This window comes from Ostrinia furnacalis, unplaced genomic scaffold (assembly GCF_004193835.3).
Source record: "Ostrinia furnacalis isolate ACB-3 unplaced genomic scaffold, ASM419383v2 OfSCF2054, whole genome shotgun sequence".
NCBI classification, from domain to species: Eukaryota; Metazoa; Arthropoda; class Insecta; order Lepidoptera; family Crambidae; genus Ostrinia; species Ostrinia furnacalis.
In genome coordinates, this window is record NW_021132293.1 from 594,313 (window position 1) to 614,863 (window position 20,551).

At 43.2% G+C, this 20,551-nt stretch overlaps 2 protein-coding genes across 11 annotated transcripts in view; one reads left to right on the forward strand and one right to left on the reverse strand.

Annotated features, from left to right (window-relative positions):
* Window positions 1-1,370: 1,370 nt before the first annotated feature.
* On the forward strand, window positions 1,371-7,903 carry LOC114354581 (WW domain-containing oxidoreductase). 5 transcript variants are annotated; one of them, XM_028307039.1, is made up of 6 exons: window positions 1,371-1,484; window positions 5,807-5,942; window positions 6,343-6,593; window positions 6,786-6,965; window positions 7,095-7,362; window positions 7,557-7,901. In XM_028307039.1, the coding sequence occupies exons 1-6, from the start codon at window positions 1,453-1,455 to the stop codon at window positions 7,830-7,832; spliced, it is 1,143 nt and encodes a 380-aa protein (XP_028162840.1). In that variant the 5' UTR covers window positions 1,371-1,452; the 3' UTR covers window positions 7,833-7,901. The 5 variants fall into 5 exon arrangements, with proteins under 5 accessions (XP_028162840.1, XP_028162839.1, XP_028162844.1 ...); XM_028307038.1 differs by lacking the exon at window positions 1,371-1,484 and adding an exon at window positions 5,152-5,303; XM_028307043.1 differs by lacking the exon at window positions 1,371-1,484 and adding an exon at window positions 5,152-5,303 and having other exon boundaries at window positions 7,095-7,310; window positions 7,557-7,624.
* Window positions 7,904-8,153: 250 nt separating this feature from the next.
* The window catches only part of mib1 (E3 ubiquitin-protein ligase mind bomb 1), a 146,538-nt gene continuing 134,140 nt past the window's right edge, over window positions 8,154-20,551 (reverse strand). For 2 of the 6 annotated variants that reach the window (XM_028307028.1, XM_028307027.1), the window contains 8 exons: window positions 19,311-19,569; window positions 16,851-17,037; window positions 15,456-15,608; window positions 13,886-14,025; window positions 13,258-13,406; window positions 12,820-12,935; window positions 9,369-9,520; window positions 8,154-8,632 (listed from right to left, as the gene is read on the reverse strand). In XM_028307028.1, coding sequence (XP_028162829.1) covers window positions 8,492-8,632; window positions 9,369-9,520; window positions 12,820-12,935; window positions 13,258-13,406; window positions 13,886-14,025; window positions 15,456-15,608; window positions 16,851-17,037; window positions 19,311-19,569 — 1,297 coding nt within the window. In that variant the 3' untranslated portion in view covers window positions 8,154-8,491. Of the gene's footprint in view, window positions 8,633-9,368; window positions 9,521-12,819; window positions 12,936-12,969; window positions 13,086-13,141; window positions 13,407-13,885; window positions 14,026-15,455; window positions 15,609-16,850; window positions 17,038-19,310; window positions 19,570-20,551 lie in introns of all 6 variants that reach the window. The other 4 variants (XM_028307031.1, XM_028307029.1, XM_028307033.1 and 1 more) reach the window with 4 other exon arrangements.

The window sequence follows — 20,551 nt, forward strand, 5'->3', positions numbered from 1 at the left end:
ATATTTTCATAAATTAACAAAAAAATATTATATATATTATAGGTAAACTGGTTTCAATAAATTAAATGAAACCATCAATCGAGAAAGTAGGATTTTATTATTATTCATCAATAATCAAATTCTGAACTTGAATATTCAATTACAATGTCTGCTCATGAACGCTTCAAACTCGGTACTTCTTTCCCAATTCCATAAAATTTAACACTTACAAAAAACTTTAAAATAGGTAGTTGAAACAAACCACAGCTAATTTTCATAGTTGACTGTACTATACGATAAACATGTCAGTCAATTTGACAACCTTTGTCGGAAACATTATTCAATGAAAATATTCTCCGAACCCTTAGTATTTCTCTTCGACAAATACTTTAACACATTGTGAACCACTTTTCTTTCACGACTATAAAAATATTTTAGCAATTTAATTCACAAAATCAATTGCGCACATTTAAAATAAAGTTTGTTTACACTTTGACAACAATAGACTGACATGCTAGGTGACATGTAAATGAAGTTTACAGTTACTGTGGGTCTAGACAAAGTGCAAATTATAATCGCAAACCAGTCGAAAAGTGGTCGAAAAGCCCCTTTTTTGTATGGAGTTTTGACGGATTCGATTTTCAATTCGATCAAAAAGTGCGTTTTGTCTAGGGGGGCTGTTGCCATTAAAAGAAATTAGTACCATTAATTTTCCGCAACATGGCGAGGGTTTTTATGTTCCTGGTCAGGCTATACAAGGATAGCGCATCTGAGTAGGTTCCTCTGATATATGGAGTAGGCACTAGGCTTAAGGGGTAATATCTGACGATTCGCTCTGATCCCTGGATGTAGGTTGTACCTAGGCTGTTGTAGGCTATGGTTGTAGGTAACAAAGGCCCCTTTCTCACGGCGACTTTTTGTAGTGATGCTGTCGCGCGTTTAATCAAATCGAATCAGAAATGAGGAGATCCGTAGGAGAACCAAAGTTTCCGAAATAGTTCGCAGAATTGCTAAAATCAAGTGACAGTGGGTGGGGCACATAGCTCGTAGAGACGATGGCCGTTGGGGCAGAAAAAGTTCTCGTGTGGCGACCACGGGCTGGTCACGAACCAAACCCATGACATTTCGCTTGCCGGGCGACTGCGTTACAACTCTTTACCTACGCTAAAAAAAATTAATACTGCGCCGGCGATCTGACTGGTCCACGCTTAGGTCCACGACTTGTTGGCGACTGGCCACGGCCACGCCATGATGGCTGGCCTCGTAGGCTGGCCATTTTATAAATTACCTTATATGACATTGATAATTTAATTTGTGAGACTGTCACAAATTATCAATGTCACTAACTGTGACATTACAATACAATTTTAAAGATTTAACAGAACGGTTAATTTATCACTTTAATAAAGTATTTCAGACTATTTCATAATAATCGAAAAGGGGTTGGTTGTCACAAATCAGCCCTAAGTAATTATGTTTTTTAACTTTATTGGATGTTTACCAAGGTAAGTACCTATTTGTTTCAAAATCTGGAAACGACAACTGGATGAGACAGGACGTAAAAAAAATTGCCTACACCGCAACTGTGGAAGTAAGTGCTTGGCCAGACTGACGCGCGGGCGCGGAACGTTGTCCTACCTACATGGTTTTACTTACCAAACAAGAAAGACACGCGGCGCGGGTGCTACGTCGTACTACGGACACTCGAATAATGTTTGCTCTACGCCCTGCGCCCGCGCATACATATACAGGGTGTTAGGTAAATGGGTATATATATGAGCCGACACTAGCCCATGTTAACATGGCACAGTGTGTTATGGGACTGTATAATCGGACATTCTCATTTATTTGATGAACCGTATAGAGCTCAGTTATACAAACATGATAGTAAAACTCCCGTTTGAAAATTCCACGTAGTTTTCGCGGTATAAAAATTCAAAGTTACCTATTTTTTTTTACTTCAAAATTATGCAAAAATATTCTCACTCGTTAACTAATAACATTTAATTCAGAAATGTTATAATACTTCATAGAGTTCTTAAAACTACAAGTAATAAGCGTATTAAGTGCTTCGTAAACGCATTCAGTTAATTAGGAAAAATGATTTTTGTGATTTTTGTTTTTATTTTTTTTCTCAATTATACCTTAATATATGCAACCATTTTTAATTGCAAGATATAGTCTGATATTTAATCTAATTGTATAAAAAAATCAGCTTTAAATTCCGTGATATATTTGAGAAAAATCAAATTGAAAATATGCGCCAGGGCTGTCACATAGAATTGTAAATTTCCCATCATTGTTTAATAGCAGGGCCGGATTAACCATCTCGGGGCCCCTAGGCACAGCTCCTTTTGGGCCCCCCTTTTGTTTTGTCGCGGAGGATATGATTTGCGCACCGTCACCATTGCCGGGGGACAGGGTGGTGTGTGGGACTCCCGGTGCCCTATAAAGGGAAAAGGACGGGTTTTACCTACTAAAACCTCCGCGGCGTTCTGTCGTAGCCCGAGTGGTGGTGTCGCGAGTATCCGGCCGTAGCCTTAGACTTCCGCGACACCACGCTACAGCGACAGCTCGCCTACACGGCGGACCCTACACGCCCCCCTTGTGGGGGTCCGACGGGAATGCCCGAAACGCCAAGCCGTTCCCGTCAGACGGAGGTGACAACGGTGCCCCCGCACCCCCGGCCTGCTGGCCGCCACCTGGGGGCAGAGTAGAACGGTCGTACAACCGCCTTCTGATGGAGCGAGAGACGGAGCGATGGGGCGAGAGGATCGTTCTCCCGCTCGCGCTCCGCTGCCTCCTTCTGAAGGATGACCTCTTCGCAAAAGGAGGCGACCACCTTCCAGCATCCTTCACTTCCCAGCATGGCGATGACCAGGCTCGGAAGCGAAAGATCCCGGCCCACGACCGCAGTGAGGACACGGCGCTGCTCCTCCCAGCTTGTGCAGACCGCGAGGGTGTGCTGCACCGTGTCATCCACCGCGCCGCATTTGTGGCACACGGGGATTCCGGTCGCCCGATTCTATGCAGGTACGAACCGAAGCAGCCATGCCCGGTCAGCACCTGCGCCAGACGGAACGTGAGGAACCCGTGCGGTCGTACCGTCCAGAACAGATGACATACAAGACCCCAGCTTCTAGCTCCCACGCCGCAGCGTGCCCTAACGTGAGTTAGGTCCTTGCGACCATAACTTTATTTATTTTTCATAATGGATAAAGCTTTGCGTGTATTGATAGATTTAAAATCACAGATTGAGAAAGGATTTACCAACTATAAAAAGTCACCTAAAGATCGGATAACTGAGAACTACATTAGGGCGAGATTGGATATTCTAGATAAGCAGTATCAAGACTTTATAAAGAAACATGAAAAGCTNTTTTTTTATTTGTTTGCGACTGGTTTGCGACTGGTTTGCGATGGGTTTGCGATTTTAAAGTGCGTTTTGACTAGACCCACCGGTATTGACGGTGGCGCCCCACTGTCAATGTCATCGACAGGACAGTCATTTTAGTGGGTCTAGACAAAGTGCCATTATAATCGCAAACCAGTCGAAAAGTGGTCGAAAAGCCCCTTTTTTGTATGGAATTTGACGGATTCGATTTTCGATTCGATCAAAAAGTGCGTTTTGTCTAGGGGGGCTGAACTATATACGATAAACATGTCAGTCAATTTGACAACCTTTGTCGGAAACATTATTCAATGAAAATATTGTCCGAACCCTTAGTATTTCTCTTCGACAAATACTTTAACACATTGTGAACCACTTTTCTTTGACGACTATAAAAAGATTTTAGCAATTTAATTCACAAAATCAATTGCGCACATTTAAAATAAAGTTTGTTTACACTTTGACAGCAATAGACTGACATGCAAGGTGACATGTCAATGAAGTTTTCAGTTACTGTTGCCATTAAAAGAAATTAGTACCATTAGTTTTCCGCAACATGGCGAGGGTTTTTATGTTCCTGGTCAGGCTATACAAGGATAGCGCATCTGGGTAGATTCCTCTGATATATGAAGTAGGCACTAGGCATAAGGGATAACATCTGACGATTTGCTCTGACCCTTGGATGTAGGTTGTAGGCTGTTGTAGGCTATGGTTGTAGGTAACAAAGGCTCTTTTCTCACGGCGACTTTTAGTAGTGACGCTGTCGCGCGTTTCGTAAATCAAACCGAATCAGAAATGAGGAGGCAGGAGAACCAAAGTAACCGAAATCTTACATAGTTACGTTCGCACAATTGCTAAAATCAAGTGACAGTAGGTGGGGCACATAGCTCGTAGAGACGATGGCCGTTGGCGCAGAAAAGTTCTCGTGTGGCGACCACGGGCTGGAAGAAGACGTAGCGTGGGCAGGCCTCCTGATGATGATGATGGACCGACGATCTGGTAAAGGTCGCGGGAGGAGCCTGGGTGCGGGCAGCGCAGGACCGTTCATTGTGGAAAACCTTGGGGGAGGCCTTTGTCCAGCAGTGAACGTCATTTGGCTGAAACGAACGAACTAAGTAATGAGCTACATCCAATACTTTTTCAACGGACGATATCATCGGAGAGAAAACGGAGCACGGAGGGAGGGTGGCGCGACGAAACTATACACGAGTTGGGTGTGTTTTTACTGTTCTTACGAGAAACTTAACTGAACACACCCAACGGAATGTTCATACCAGGAACCTACTCTACTTATGTGCTATGCAGTGCTATGCCGATAGTGTAACAAAGCTCGTTGACATGTAAAGGTTGGAGGGGATATCAGATATTAGGCAAGATTTTATTCAGCATTAAAGAAAAAGGGGTTTGCAGTCTGGGAATTATGTAATCGCATTTCGAATAGCTTTGGTCAACTTATGAATTAGTACCCGTGCCAATAGATCCACTTTGAAAAACAATGCTTAGTAGGTAGTCGTATTTTTCTTGGGAACCAAACTCACGACCTTTCGCTTGCCGGGCGACTGCGTTACAACTTTTTACGCTAAAAAAATTTAATACTGCGCCGGCGATCTGACTGGTCCACGCTTATATAGGTCCACGACCAAAGAATTCCACGACTGGTTGGCGACTCGCCACGGCCACGCCATGGCTGGCCTCGTAGGCTGGCCATTTTATAAATTACCATAAATGACATTGATAATTTGTGAGACTGTCACAAATTATCAATGTCATTAACTGTGACATTACATACAATACAATTTTAAAGATCTAACAGAACGGTTAATTTATCACTCTAATAAAGTATTTCAGACTTATTTCATAATAATCGAAAAGGGGTTTATTGTCACAAATCAGCCCTAATTATGTTTTTTAACTTGATTGGATGTTTACCAAGGTAAGTATTTGTTTCAAAATCTGGAAAAGACAACTGGATGAGTCAGGACGTAAAAAAAATGCCTACACCGCAACTGTATAAGTAAGTGCTTGGCCAGACTGACGCGCGGGCGCGGAACGTTGTCCTAACTCCTACCTAGGTACATGGTTTTACTTATCAAACAATAAGCACACGCGGGTGCTACGTCGTACTACGGACACTCGAATAATGTTTGACTACAGCGCTCTGCGCCCGCGCATACATATAGCTTGGCCAAGCAATTATTTTATTACTTGGTTAACTGGCATTTCTGTGAATAATTAGATGTCACGTAAGAAGGTGGTACTGGTATCTATAAATTGTACATTGCATTGGAAATTGCTTACACAGACAGGCTAATATGCTATATCCATCGTTTCCATTTAAAGTGACAGATGGGGTGAATGTAGGTTTTAAAATGAAATAATATTAAAATACATAAGTAACTGTTATTTTCTTGCTCATGCTTTAATTTTGTTTTTCAGAATCCCTTCAGGGATTCGGTATAGCCGACGATGTTTCTCCGTTTTTCCAACTTCTAAAAGTTATGTAAACAATTTAATGGACATTTTACATAATAATCTAGACTTGCCGAGGATTCATGGGCCAACTGCAGAGGAGGTATTTTCATTAACACTTTTCACATGGGTGGGACTTGGTCTTGCAAAAACTGTTCTTTAATAGCTCTGAGCTCAATAACACTTGTAGAGTAGTTTATTTATTTTTTATTTAGCAATCAGCTGATTGCGGTTGGTGGTATCCGGATGGCTGAACAATAGCAATTTTATTGTGAATATGTCTAAAGAGACAGTAAAGTTGTACAACCCTATCGAGCTTACTGCGCACCTCACTGTAATGCGAATCTCCCTCCCCATATATCCACACACCTCCCCATGTTCGCCTCGTCCGTACCAGAGCGTCGATGTGACGTCACGCGACCGCTAGATGCGCAGTGAACTCGACCAGGTTGTTGTAGCTAATATTATTGCGATGAAAACCTATAGCTATTGCTCATATTTAGGTGGTGAAAGACATAGATCTATCAGGTAAAACGTGCTTGATCACTGGTGCAAACAGCGGCGTAGGGCTGGAAATGACGCGGTGCATGAGCGCACGAAACTGCTCCGTGCTGATGGCGTGCCGCAACGCCTACGCAGCGAATGTGGTGAGAAACTCCAGCGACAAGCCTCACCTGTTACATTTCTACGAGACTAACCTGGCTTCTCTCAAATCAGTGAAAAAAACATCAGATGAAATTCTAAGTCGAAATCAGTAAGTGAACTAATATTATCAGCTTATTTACAATTTGACCACCATATAAGCTCTTCTTAGTACCTATGTGCGTTTGGCGCTGTGCGCTGTGTGCCAGGCTTCCTAAAATTTGCCAGTTTCTGTTGGCGTCGACTATACGAATTATTTATTTTCTCTTGTTTCTCTTTTACTTTACACGAATGTATTTTATAGGAACATAGATATAGTTATATTAAACGCGGGAGTATTTGGATTGCCATGGACTCTGACGGATGATGGGCTGGAGACCACTTTTCAAGTCAACTATTTGAGTCAGTATTACCTACTGATGAATATAGAAAAAATACTTGCCCCCAATGCAAGAGTGGTATTTGTTTCTTCGGAATCACACAGGTCAGCTTGAAAAAAATGTGTTCAATTCAAAAGTTGTGAAATTTTTATACATGAATCTACTTATCGACGATCAATTCACATTTATTTTTCAAAATGAAATCTGCAGTTATCACTTTATTTGTATTTCAGAAACATTAAATGGTCTATGGAAAACATATTGACGCCCCATAAAGACATATTATCTCTACCAGAAGAGGAATATACATCAATTAGAGCATATAACGTATCGAAACTTTGTGGTCTTCTAGCGATGCACTACTTGGGCTATCGTTGGTTGAATACTGGTAAACAAGTTTTCAGCGCACACCCTGGTTCTTTCGTCAAAACAAATTTGTGCCGCAACTGGTGGGTATATGAGGCGCTTTACACTTCAATGTTGCCATTTTCAAAATCAATAGTAAGTTATTTAAACTGTACTGTTTTAATTAGTAATTGTATATAAAATAATTACTTTAGTACTCCTCTTAGAATTGTAGAATAACTTTTATTTATTTATTGCACATAAAAGACTTAAGTAGTAGTACTTACTTTGTGTCCAAGACGCGGGTATAATTGTGATGCTAGCTATACAGTTTCTATTTTTTTTTATAGAGGCAGGCAGCCAGCACCCCATTGTATTGTGCCACGTCGCCAGATTTAGAGGGATTATCAGCTCTGTACTATAAAGACTGCGAGAGGTGCGATGAGAGTGAGCTCGCGAGGAACTTCCACCTGTCATTCAGAATACAGGATTTGACTTACGACTTACTGCGTGATCGTATCTTGTCATCAGATGAGGCGACACAAGTTTCCAAGTCAACCGACTACCCAGTTCACGATAAACACTCTATGGATGACAATACGCTTATCTCAAATTATTCTGGTTAACCAAGAAACTTACATTTGAAAGATTGTGATTCTGAAATGAAAGTGAATAGTATTATAAAAAAACTTTATTGTTTTAACTTATAATAAATTAACACGTATAGTTTAAATATTGTTTCATTTCAAAATTCATATAACAAACATTTATTTTAACTATATGTAGATATATAAATCTATTCATAAGGCTTAATTTTAAATGATAATACTACAGTAATTAGGTAAATGTAGATAAGTATACAACATAAATGCATAAAACGAGCGATAACATACGTCGCGATTGCGATTCCAAATGCAATAATTAAATTTCATTTAATGGTTGGAATAACATTCAATTTAGGTACCTAAATATGTGGCATGTCATTACATTTTACTGGGATACCACGACCGATTGCTCGAATTAAATTCTTTGACTTCGCATAAGTATAAAGTTGCTATAAAAATCTGGCACAGAAAGATTTTAAAGTTTGATTACAAAATGTTGTCCGCCTATTTAATATTATTTTTTAATTTTGTGCTACCCACTTAGCTGATATATGACAGGAATTTTCCTGATTTCCCAGTTTTTGATGTCTCTTTTTTTTAATAAGACACGCGCCAACAATAATTATAGTACGACACCACATAACAGTCAAACAGATCAGTACACTATAATTTTATGTATCCTAGTAGAGTAATATACGTTTCTCGACTTGCTTGCGGCAGATGGGGCACACGGTGATGCGGTCGCCGCACATTTGGCACATGCCGTGGCCGCATAGGAATATCATGTTCTTCAATCGGTCTAGGCAGATCGGGCACATAGTCTGTAAAGAGTGTATTTCTATTTGTATACAGCTTGTTTTTGTGGATAACAGTATTTTAATATGGCTCTGGTTCGGTATGCAAATGTACTGTAATGCTTCACATAAATTAAGGCGCATCTCGTGTTCAAAAAAGAAATACAAAACAATGCAGGTTCAATATACCTTCCTAGTCTTCTGCGACACGACGAAATGATAGACGAACACGATGCAAGACTCGATGATCGCAAGCAACGATGAAATAACAAAAGCAAAACGAAGCAGAGGATCCGATTGGCGCAGCAATCATGTTTTTCAAGCAAACAGGCCACGCCCATATTTGTCTAAAGCCTGGTCTGTGAGCAACATAATTACGCGCGAGCGATAAGGATGAGTAGCTTGGGGTCATTGGACAAAATTCTACGTGCTCACAGACCAGACTATAGATGTTTTTTTAAAGTTTAAAAGAAATTTTTAAAAGTTGTGCTCTAGAATGATTGGGGGAATGGTGTCCAATACCCAATGAGGGCTATCGTTTTAGCTCTCACCAGTTTGCGCCACTGTAGAGTAAGGTCCTGTCACTTGCTAGTAGCGAAGACAGTGGCACCATCTGGTGAGTGCTAAAGTGGTAGGAGGACTATCGCATTTGCACTCATCAAGGTGGCGCCACTGTAGAGTAAGGTCTTTCAATCGCCAGGGGTGCCAACTGTTAAGTATAAAAACGATAGCCCTCATTAGCAGCAGGGTGTGTAGTGTGTACCTGTTCCTTGATGTCCTGCAGCTGCTGCTGCAGCTTCTGCACGTCGGCGGGGCGCGAGCCGTTGTTCATGTGGTGCGGCGCGGCCTGCGCGGGCGCCGGCTGCCCCTTGTTCACCTGCACCTGCGCCAGGTTGCTGCCGCTCTCTTTGTCCACTGCGAATTATTTTTATTTATTTATTTATTTAAAACTTATATGCACATAGAACGGTGTACATAAGGCGGACTTAATGCCTTTCGGCATTTTCTGCCAGTCAACCTTAGGGCCAAACTGAGAATAAAGTCGTAGAGAATCGTAAATAAAGAGAGAGAGAGTCGTAAAGAATTATATCGTAGATAGCGTTCTCGTTAAATCAGTCGGCCGTTTGGTGTAGTGGTTCAGAACGGACTACTGTGCCGAGAGGTCCCGGGTTCGATTCCCGGCCGGGCAGAAATTGAAATGATGAATTTTAATTTCTGTGACGGGTCTGGGTGTTACTATGTATAATATGTATGTATTTAAAAAAAAAAGTATATATACCTTAGTTCTTTAGAAATTTCCCTAAATGTAAACAAATATGGCCAACTGACATTGACGAATTTTTAGTCTATGTCAGTTGGTCTACTAGTGATGCGACAAAATCTCTCGTTAATCGCAATTCTGTAAATGTCATTTACGGACTGCAACAGACGATTATTAGATTTTTAAAGATCGTTTGTATAATTATTAAGATCAATCCCTCTTCTAATTGACATTGAGATCAGTAATGTGATCGTCAAAATAGGATCTTCTTAATCAAAGAAAATTTAATTAACCCTTTTTTATTTGTTTAGGAAATATAATTTAAATTATACTGTGGGTCTAAAGTGCACAATAAAATCGTAAACCAGTCGAAAAGTGTTCGAAAGGTCTTTTTTATGTGACACTCGTCTGTATAATAAAGCTGAATTCAAAGACTTCTTCACAAAGTGTGTTGTTGCATTCAATGAAGAAAAAATACATTGTTGAATATAACCTCGTTTATATTTAATTTTAAATTAATATTATTAAATTGGTAAATGAAATAATTGAATACTTGAAATAAAATCGATAAAATTTACAGATTATTATCTATGAATATTGTCTATGACTTACAGATTTTGCAGAGATAGGACCTAAATTTAAACGTCAAATGTCGATTTGACATTTTAACATGAAGCACAAATTTTCACCATCCAAATATTTTGTTAAAATATTTTGTTTTCAATGTTAGATTTCATATTTGTTTCATCATGAGAATAAAGTTGGTTTCATGAGCTTGTGAAATAATGTGTATGATATTAAGAAAACGTGAGTATTATAGTGTAATTGTGTGCACAAGTGTTTGTTTACATCGATGGAAATTTCTAAAGAATTTAGGATTAAGTAGTATATCCGTTAAGCTAGCACCCATTGTTATCGATTATTGTATCTGGCTGGTAATCGCTGTTCCAATGTCTTAACGTTTTATGATTAAAAATATATTTTGAAGTTTCTCTGTGGTCTATTGAAAATAAAAGAATGGCGGCGATTGCCTTCGTAAGATCGTAAAAACTGTGTTTAATTTAATATCACAAAGTAAAACTTAAAACTCATATCCGCTACATGGTAGCAGAGCGTAGTTCCTCAAAATGGAGGTGCGATATGAGGAAGTAAATAATATTGTGCGCCTCGTGGACGCCGATTCATATTCCATGTGGAAATTCCAATTTACCATACTACTANGTCCAAAGATATTAATATTTATTTATTTATTTATCAGCTAGAACCAGTTTCTAGTGGCGCTCCTGCAGTAATAAAACTACATGAAATATCCGTTCCCATTATTTACTTATCTTGGAATTGCCATTTCTCAGAAAGACAACTCATTCATAGCATCTATCTAGGCGGGCTAGATTGCAGGAGTGACTACTAATAGTAGTGTATAAAACTCTGAAACATCTGAACATGTAACAATCAGTTCCATAGCTTGAGGCGCAGGTACCTATACACCGTAGATGGCTACAATGTCGTGAGGAATTCATACACACATCGTTCTGCTTCGCGTCCTGACTTGACGCAAATGGCTGCAGTGGCGTTCGGTAGGTATACTCACTACATAAACATACATAATATATTGCCCAGCTTAGCGGGCTGCATCGAGGCAGCGGCGGCGGCGGCGGGTGTGACGGGTGCGGCTGGCCTGGGCGCAATGACGACGGGCGCGGCTGTAGCAGCTGTAACATAGTAACATGGGTACCGTCCAGCTTGGCAGGCTGTCGAAGCAGCAGCAGCGGCATTAGCGCAGCTGGGCCGGGGACAGCGGCATCGGGTGCGGGCGGCTGTAGTAGCGGCGAGTGGTACTCATACGTACCATCCAGTTTGGCGGGCTGCATTGAGGCGGCGGCGGCAGGTACAACTGGGGCAGCTGGCCCGGGAGCAGTAGCAACACTCGCAGGCGACTGCAGCGGCGTGCGGCACTCGACGCACTTGCGCATGAGCGGCGCGCGGTGTCGTCACAGCACTCATTAAGTACANTATTGCCCAGCTTAGCGGGCTGCATCGAGGCAGCGGCGGCGGCGGCGACGGGTGTGGCTGGCCTGGGCGCAATGGCGACGGGCGCGGCTGTAGCAGCTGTAACATAGTAACGTGGGTACCGTCCAGCTTGGCAGGCCGTGTCGAAGCAGCAGCAGCGGCATTAGCGCAGCTGGGTCGGGGACAGTGGCACTCGTACGTACCATCCAGTTTGGCGGACTGCATCGAGGAGGCAGCAGCAGCGATAGTAGGCGCGGGGGCGGGGGTAACAGGCGCCGGTAGCTGCTGCAGCGGCGTGCGGCGCTCATCGCACTGGCGTACTCATACGTACCATCCAGTTTAGCGGGCTGTATCGAGGTGGCGGCGGCAGGTACAACTGGGGCAGCTGGACCGGGAGCAGTAGCAACAGGAGCAGGCCGCTGCAGTGGCGTGCGGCACTCGACGCACTTGCGCATGAGCGGCATGTGGCGCCGTCACAGCACTCATTAAGTACATAATACGTACCATCCAATTTAGCCGGCTGTATCGAGGTGGCGGCGGNATTAAATCTATTTAGAATTAGATGATACTACTTAGAATGTCGATTTTATTGTGTTACTTTGTCCATACTTATTCCGTAGCCAAAGAAAAATGTATTGTTAAAAAATTTTAAAATGTTGCTAATGTTTTCAATTCATTTTAGATGTTTACCATGAGCCTATTTAAAATGTTAAAATTTTGTCATTTGTAACTTACTATTCTCATGGTGGGCGGATTGTAAAGACTAGTCTTTGGTGGGCGGAATGTTAAGTCTATTAAATAACATAGATAAATAAATAAAGTACATAATTAAATTCATAGATATAATATACAATAATAATAAACANGGCGTGCGGCACTCGACGCACTTGCGCATGAGCGGCGCGCGGCGTCGTCACAGCACTCATTAAGTACATAAACGTACCATCCAATTTAGCGGGCTGTATCGAGGCGGCGGCGGCGGGTACAACGGGCGCAGCTGGCCCAGGGACGGCTGCGACGGGCGCGGGCGGCTGCAGCGGCGTGCGGCACTCGACGCACTTGCGCATGAGCGGCGCTGCATGTAGATACATACCGTCCAACTTAGCGGGCTGTATCGAGGCGGCGGCGGCAGGTACAACGGGCGCGGCTGGACCGGGAGCAGTAGCAACAGGAGCAGGCGGCTGCAGCGGCGTGCGGCACTCGACGCACTTGCGCATGAGCGGCGCGCGGCGTCGTCACAGCACTCATTAAGTACTTAAACGTACCATCCAATTTAGCGGGCTGTATCGAGGCGGCGGCGGCAGGTACAACGGGCGCAGCTGGCCCAGGGACGGCTGCGACTAGCGCGGGCGGCTGCAGCGGCGTGCGGCACTCGACGCACTTGCGCATGAGCGGCGCGCAGGCGCGGCAGGCGGCCACGTCGCCGCACGGCCGGAACACCACCGTGGCCGGCGCCTCCGAGCACACCACGCACTCGCCCACTAGCGAGCGCGATGTCACGCACGCGCGGCAGATCAGGCACTTCTTCACCTGGAACCAGGTGGAGTCCAAAAGTAAAACTAAACTATCCATGTGTAACAACAACCGAAAGTTGGAGTGATGGGGCTATGAACTGAAAAATATAGATTAAAATCATATTATCCAAGGGCTTTTAATTCTTTAGTGCCAAAAATAGCAAAAGTCGTCTTCTTCTACTCAATGAACAGAAAGGAAGGAACTCAAGAGGGGAGCCAACAAGCTTAAGGGATTTCAAAGCGGAGTGGCCACGGTCGCGTGTGCGCGGCGAAAACGTCGCGGCTTTGAAAAAGCTTGCAATCCGCCAGTGTTACAGCTCACTAAAAGCAGTCGCTGTCATTAAACTGTCAAAGAGTTTTAAAGCCACCAAGGACAGGGTAGCAGGTGTCAGTTCTGACTGGAATAGAGTGGTTTGTGTTAATTATTTAAGTATAATGTCAAATCTTAAGGATGATTCAGAATCTGGTCCGAGTCTCCATAACAGTGGTACTGACCCTGGCGGCGCAGACGGCGCAGCAGCAGATGTGTCCGCAGGGCCGGAACAGCGTGTCGCGCTTGGCGTCCGAGCACACCAGGCACTCGTCCGCCATCGGGTCGCCGCCCGCCGCCTCCGGGACACTGATCTCCACCGCTGCTGAACACACAAACACACATTTCAAGTTGTTTAATAATTTAATAAATAATTTAAGCGACTCTAATCGCTAAGACATAACCACCGGAAAACGCAGCGTGGGACGTCCACCCACAAGGTGGACCGACGACCAGATAAAGGTTTAAAGCGGGAAGGCGCTGGATGCAGGCCGCTACCAACCGTGCGATGTGGAAGTCATTGGGGGAGGCCTATGTTCAGCAGTGGACGTCCTGTGGCTGAAATTTTAATATTGTTTAGTTATTCCATCTATAAGCAGATGGTAACAGCACCGTGTTTTATGTAAAAAGGGGAAACCACGAAACCACGAGTGTTTATCTGACTAAACAAATAAATGGCTTCAACGAAACCCTCAACGAAGTTTTTGAGATAGGATTTTTTTCTTATTCGTAACTCTGCCGAGTGTTCAACACTTTCTGAAGTGGTGTGGATATATTTTAATGTAACACTTTTGCTATCCTTGACTTATTAATAAACCAGCCTTTGTTCGTACCGGTTGTTTTACTTACTACCTGCATACTCGACAAAAGATGCCATTGAGTCCACCCAGAAAAACATTACCACGTCATTATTTCAATGAAGGCTACCGTTTTATTGCTTACCTGTTGGCGCCACTGTAGAGTAAGGTCACTGTCACGCGCACCAGTTGGCACCACTGTCTTTGACACTGCTAGTGTAGGGTATAGATGACCCACGCTGAACTGTCTCACCAAACTCAATGACAGGGGGGTACTACCATCGTTCAACTATACTCAACATCAAATAAATCGCACCTTCCGCGACGCAAACTTTAAAGATTTTCTTCTGACACAATAATGATGCCCCAACAATATTGGTGTTATTTGAAAGCCCAATAAATATCCTTATAGAAAAACACATTTAATTTCTTAATAAATGATTAATATATACCATAAATGTGACTTGAAAAAAGACCTCACTGGCTCACCTCTGGGATCAATTAGACCAATTTTTATGATTTTAAAACCAAATAATGATCTCACGTGTCCTCTTTAAAAGATAGATAGAGATTAATCTCAACTTAACAGTTATATAGCCATTAAAAGTTGGCTCAAGCGTAACTACCTAATTTTTGAAGAAGTGACTCTGGATCCTTCTAAAGACCCATTTTTGGGGTAAAAACCTTTCTTTTAATGAAATGAAGTTTAGAACTAGGCTTTCAAATGGTACCAATATTGGTGGGAAGTGGGGATGCATACGTTTGAAAGTGCTTGTCGCGGGAGGTGCGATTTATTTGACGTCGAGTGTATATGGTTTCCAACATGGCAAAAATCGGAACCAGCGATCCGGTATTGACGGTGGCGCCCCGCTGTCAATGTCATGGATAGGACATTTCATTATTTTGAAACTATAGTAGAGTATGGTCAGTAATCTTAAGCTCCTGTCGCTAAATATACCTGCAGTAGCAGTTCCGCTGCCGCTGGCTATGCTGAGCGAGTTCTGCTCGCTGTCGGGCGTGGCGTCGCAGGTGGCGGTGGCGCCCTCCTTGCGGCACGTCGTCAGCGTCTTGCACAGGTTCGGGTCCGGGCACAGGTCGAGAGGCGTTTGACCTGCGAAAAAATTAATGAACAACACACTTATAAACTTCAAACCCTTTCAAAAAGCTAGTACCTATGAATAATAGGTTGCCTGATTTTATCCAGTATTTGATAGCTGAATAAATGTAGTTAGGTAACATTGTTATTTTTGTATAGTTCTATCCCAAACGGGGTAACTCTGGTGCTTGTCTCTGGTAAACCAGGTGAAGGTTTATTTATTTATTTTACTTTGTTTGGAAAACAAACAGTGTTATTTAACCTATTAACTATCCTACTATCCTACTAATATTATAAATGCGAAAGTTTGGATGTCATGATGTCTGGATGTTTGGATGTCTGGATGTCTGGATGTTTGTTACTCTTTCACGCAAAAACTACTGAACGGATTTTGTTGAAACTTTACAGTATTACTGTTTATAACCCAGATTAACATATAGGTTATAATTTATGACGATCTGTGACATACTAAAAAAGCTAGTCTGATATAAAGCTTTACACCAATTAATGTTTTCGCATGCAGATTGAGTAGGATCAAGATACGTTTCTTGTTCTTAACGGTTAGGTCTACTCCTAGAGGCGGAGCACTTCTTGTCATGCGCGTGCGAGCCCAGTCAGCAACGCCGTGTAGGCCCAGAGTCATATACGATAACCTTTCTTTTTCTTAACGGTGAGGTCAGCACCGTGTGCTGCGAGGAAGCACGCGATGCAAGCCGAGGACTTCTTGTCGTGCGTGTGCACGAGCCCGGTCAGCAGCGCCGTGTTTGTTCCCAAAGAGAGTGGGCATTTTAGTGTTGGTCGCTAATGATTTTGAACCAGTGAAGGTTCACTAGGCCCAGAGTCATACACGATACCTTTCTTGTTCTTAACGGTGAGGTCAGCCCCGTGTGCTGCGAGGAAGCACGCGATGGAAGCCGAGGACTTCTTGCCGTGCGTGAGCGTGAATCCAGTCAGCAGCGCTGTGTACGATCCCACAAAGGATGCGTGTTTTTTGTTTGGGCGCCAATGATATCGAAGTAGTGAAGGTTGACTAGTGCCAGCGTCATATTTTGATACCTTTCTTGTTCTTAACGGTGAGGTCAGCACCGTGTGCTGCGAGGAAGCACGCGATGCAAGCCGAGGACTTCTTGTCGTGCGTGTGCACGAGCCCGGTCAGCAGCGCCGTGTTTGTTCCCAAAGAGAGTGGGCATTTTAGTGTTGGTCGCTAATGATTTTGAACCAGTGAAGGTTCACTAGGCCCAGAGTCATACACGATACCTTTCTTGTTCTTAACGGTGAGGTCAGCCCCGTGTGCTGCGAGGAAGCACGCGATGGAAGCCGAGGACTTCTTGTCGTGCGTGTGCGCGAGGCCAGTGAGCAGCGCCGTGTCGCGAGCGTCTTGTAACCGCCTCAGCTGCTGTAGAGTGTGGTGGCGTAGCGCCTCGTGCAAGGGGGTGTCGCCGTCCTGGAACGAGTTTTACATTTAAATTCTCCCATCGATAAATTGAACAAGTTTAATCATTATGTTCTTCAATCTACAGTTAAATTACTGCATAGTATGAAACAATACTGCACTGATTCGAGAGGAATAACCTATTCCTAAGTCGTAGTAATATTTAACCTTCCTTTTTCTGAACTACGGTAATGTGTTTCATTCTTCACTTGACAACCTTCATGGTTGGGTGCTTGCTTTATTGCTTACTAGAACAATCATATCTGATAGAGCAACTCTGCAGTACAGTCGATACTTTGATCAGTAGGTACTTATTAAATTTTTAAGAACAATCAATCGTATTAGTACACATTTTAATTTAATGCCTTTCACAAAGCGTCAGCACGCACCGAATCACACCGCTTTGTAGACGTCACGTTTAATCAGCAATCATGTTTATTAGACGCTAATATACGGTTAACAATCGTGTTGTCTGGCCAATTTAACCTCCAGGCGCCACAAATCACATCGATCAGTAGGCTATAAACTACATGTGACATGCTGCAACCACATAGTGCCATGTATGTAAATGTAAGCTGTCTGGACGCATTCCGCTATCATACCATATTACAAGAATCATCATGTGTTTCAATGTTCCATCTCATGTTATTTAATACTTTGATGATATAACTGTATAGAATAGTAAACACTAGGTATTTTAACAACCCCTATAGGTATTTCATTATTCTGCCTTCATAATAAATTTTAGGATAAAATAAATTAACTAATTACTAATTTCTTAATATAAGCCGAAGAGAATCCATGATCTTAAAGTTAAGAATTTATTAGGCGGATATGTCATAGCACAGAATAATACTATGTACTGTTGTAGTAACACGTTTTATATTTTTAGATTGCACATACGTTAAATTCTGTATATGTATTTCGAAAAATAATCTTGGAGAATCAAGGAGCTGGTCGTTGTATCCGCCACGTGGTATGTTGCTCCCGATATAAATCTTCAAGTCTGCAACTGTTCTATTTGTATTTTTAGAAAGACTCGTCAACGATGCGCTAACATCGGTCTCGAGTTAATACCACTCTCTAGAAGGATGTTAGATGTTGATTCTATTTGATTGTGCATACCGTCGGCGGTTCCAGAATATACTTGCAGTTTCTATTATGTCGTCTTACTGATTGATACTCTGCTTATTTTAAAACTTATTCGTCTGTAGTAAGTTTCAATTAACTGAAGTTAATGTCAGTTTCACGTAATCTGCATAAGCATCCGCTCTAGGGTTGAGAGTGCTATAAATGTTGAGGTCTACCCAATCTATCATACAGTACCTACTTACAGTCTCCTTTTTCTGTTGCTCCGTGGTTGTAGCAAGCAGTTGATATGCTTTAGCCCTGCGGCAAGTTGCAGCGCAATCTGCAGGTTGGCGTTTTGCAGGTTGGAGCCCGTTCATCAATATTAGAGTTAGCTACTGGGCGTGTTTTACGTACCTTGTCGCAGATGTTGAAGTCGGCTCCGTGTGCGATGAGCAGGCGCACGATCTGCGTGTGCTGGCGCTCCACGGCGAGGTGCAGCGCTGTCGTAAGGTTAGCATTATCCAGGTCGGAGTGCGCTAGTCAATAGAGTGAGCTGTGAGCGTGTCTCAGGTACCTTGTCGCAGATGTTGAGGTCAGCCCCGTGTGCGACGAGCAGGCGCACGATCTGCGTGTGCTGACGCTCCACGGCGAGGTGCAGCGCTGTCGTAAGGTTAGCATTATCCAGGTCGGAGTGCGCTAGTCAATAGAGTGAGCTGTGAGCGTGTCTCAGGTACCTTGTCGCAGATGTTGAGGTCAGCCCCGTGTGCGACGAGCAGGCGCACGATCTGCGTGTGCTGACGCTCCACGGCGAGGTGCAGCGCTGTCGTAAGGTTAGCATTATCCAGGTCGGAGTGCGCTAGTCAATAGAGTGAGCTGTGAGCGTGTCTCAGGTACCTTGTCGCAGATGTTGAGGTCAGCCCCGTGTGCGACGAGCAGGCGCACGATCTGCGTGTGCTGACGCTCCACGGCGAGGTGCAGCGCTGTCGTAAGGTTAGCATTATCCAGGTCGGAGTGCGCTAGTCAATAGAGTGAGCTGTGAGCGTGTCTCAGGTACCTTGTCGCAGATGTTGAGGTCAGCCCCGTGTGCGACGAGCAGGCGCACGATCTGCGTGTGCTGACGCTCCACGGCGAGGTGCAGCGCTGTCGTAAGGTTAGCATTATCCAGGTCGGAGTGCGCTAGTCAATAGAGTGAGCTGTGAGCGTGTCTCAGGTACCTTGTCGCAGATGTTGAGGTCAGCCCCGTGTGCGACGAGCAGGCGCACGATTTGCGTGTGCTGACGCTCCACAGCGAGGTGTAGTGCAGTCTGCAGATTGGCATTCTGCAGGTCAGGTCGTGCTCCACCGCGTACTAGCAGCTCTGCCACCTCGGCGTGGTTGTTGAGCGCCGCCAGGTGCAGCGCGGTGTACCCGTCGTCTTTAGCGTCGTCCACTATCCACGACCGGGGCAGCTTGCTCAGCATTATCTTCATGGCGCTGGAATAAAATTACCCAAGATTAAACACACTCGAAATAAATCTTCGATAGGATGGATAAAAATCACAAAAGAATATGTGACGCTAACTCTAAAACAGAAAAAATAGGTAAAAAATGTTTATACTGTATACAAATATTTACTGACATTGCTTTGCTAAGATAAGTAATTACATAATTTTACTATTATGGAGTAGGAAAAAATCATGAATGTTCATAAATGTTCAGCAATAAAATGTTCATTTATACGTTTTAATATTTGTATAATATTATATAAAGCTCGATTACCACTCACTGACTCACTGACTGATCAGGGGTATTTTTAGGGTATTTAGAGGGGAGAGGGGTAAAATTGTTTATGTTTGTTTTAAACTAGATTTTTTGACTGCCAGCTTTACTGGATTTTTTGAACCAAAAAACAAAATGGCGGCACTTTTTGAGACATCAACTTTTTTGTCTCTGGTCCTGAATTTTTTCTTTTTTGATGGTTTGTTAGGGTTGCCAAGGTGTGTTCAAAAAAATGAGAAAAAAACGGAAAAACAAAATGGCCGCGCCGCCATCTTGGATTAAAACGCGATTTCGAGGTGTTTTTAGGGAGGTGTCACTCCGAGATGCGCAATTGTTTTTGAAAATTTCTTTTGAGTATTTGTGACTTGTATAGTCTTCTTAAGAGATACATTCACAGATTAACAAAAAACAAGATGGCGGCTGAGCCGTCGGCCATTTTGTTGCGATCAAAAAATTCCCAAACTTTCGTAGTAATTTTCCGGCAGATGGCGACACCGGAGTGGGGTACAATGTTCCGGGCGATTGTTGGTCTGTTATTCGAGTGTTGCCATGAATCGGAAAAAACTACCATTTTGGAAGAAAATTTTCCACCATGGCCCCGGATAGTAGAAAATGGAAATTTCCAGAAATTCCAAAAACTTGGTTTGCAGTCTGGTGACATTTGGGGACCCGAATGACATTTCACCATTTTTATCAA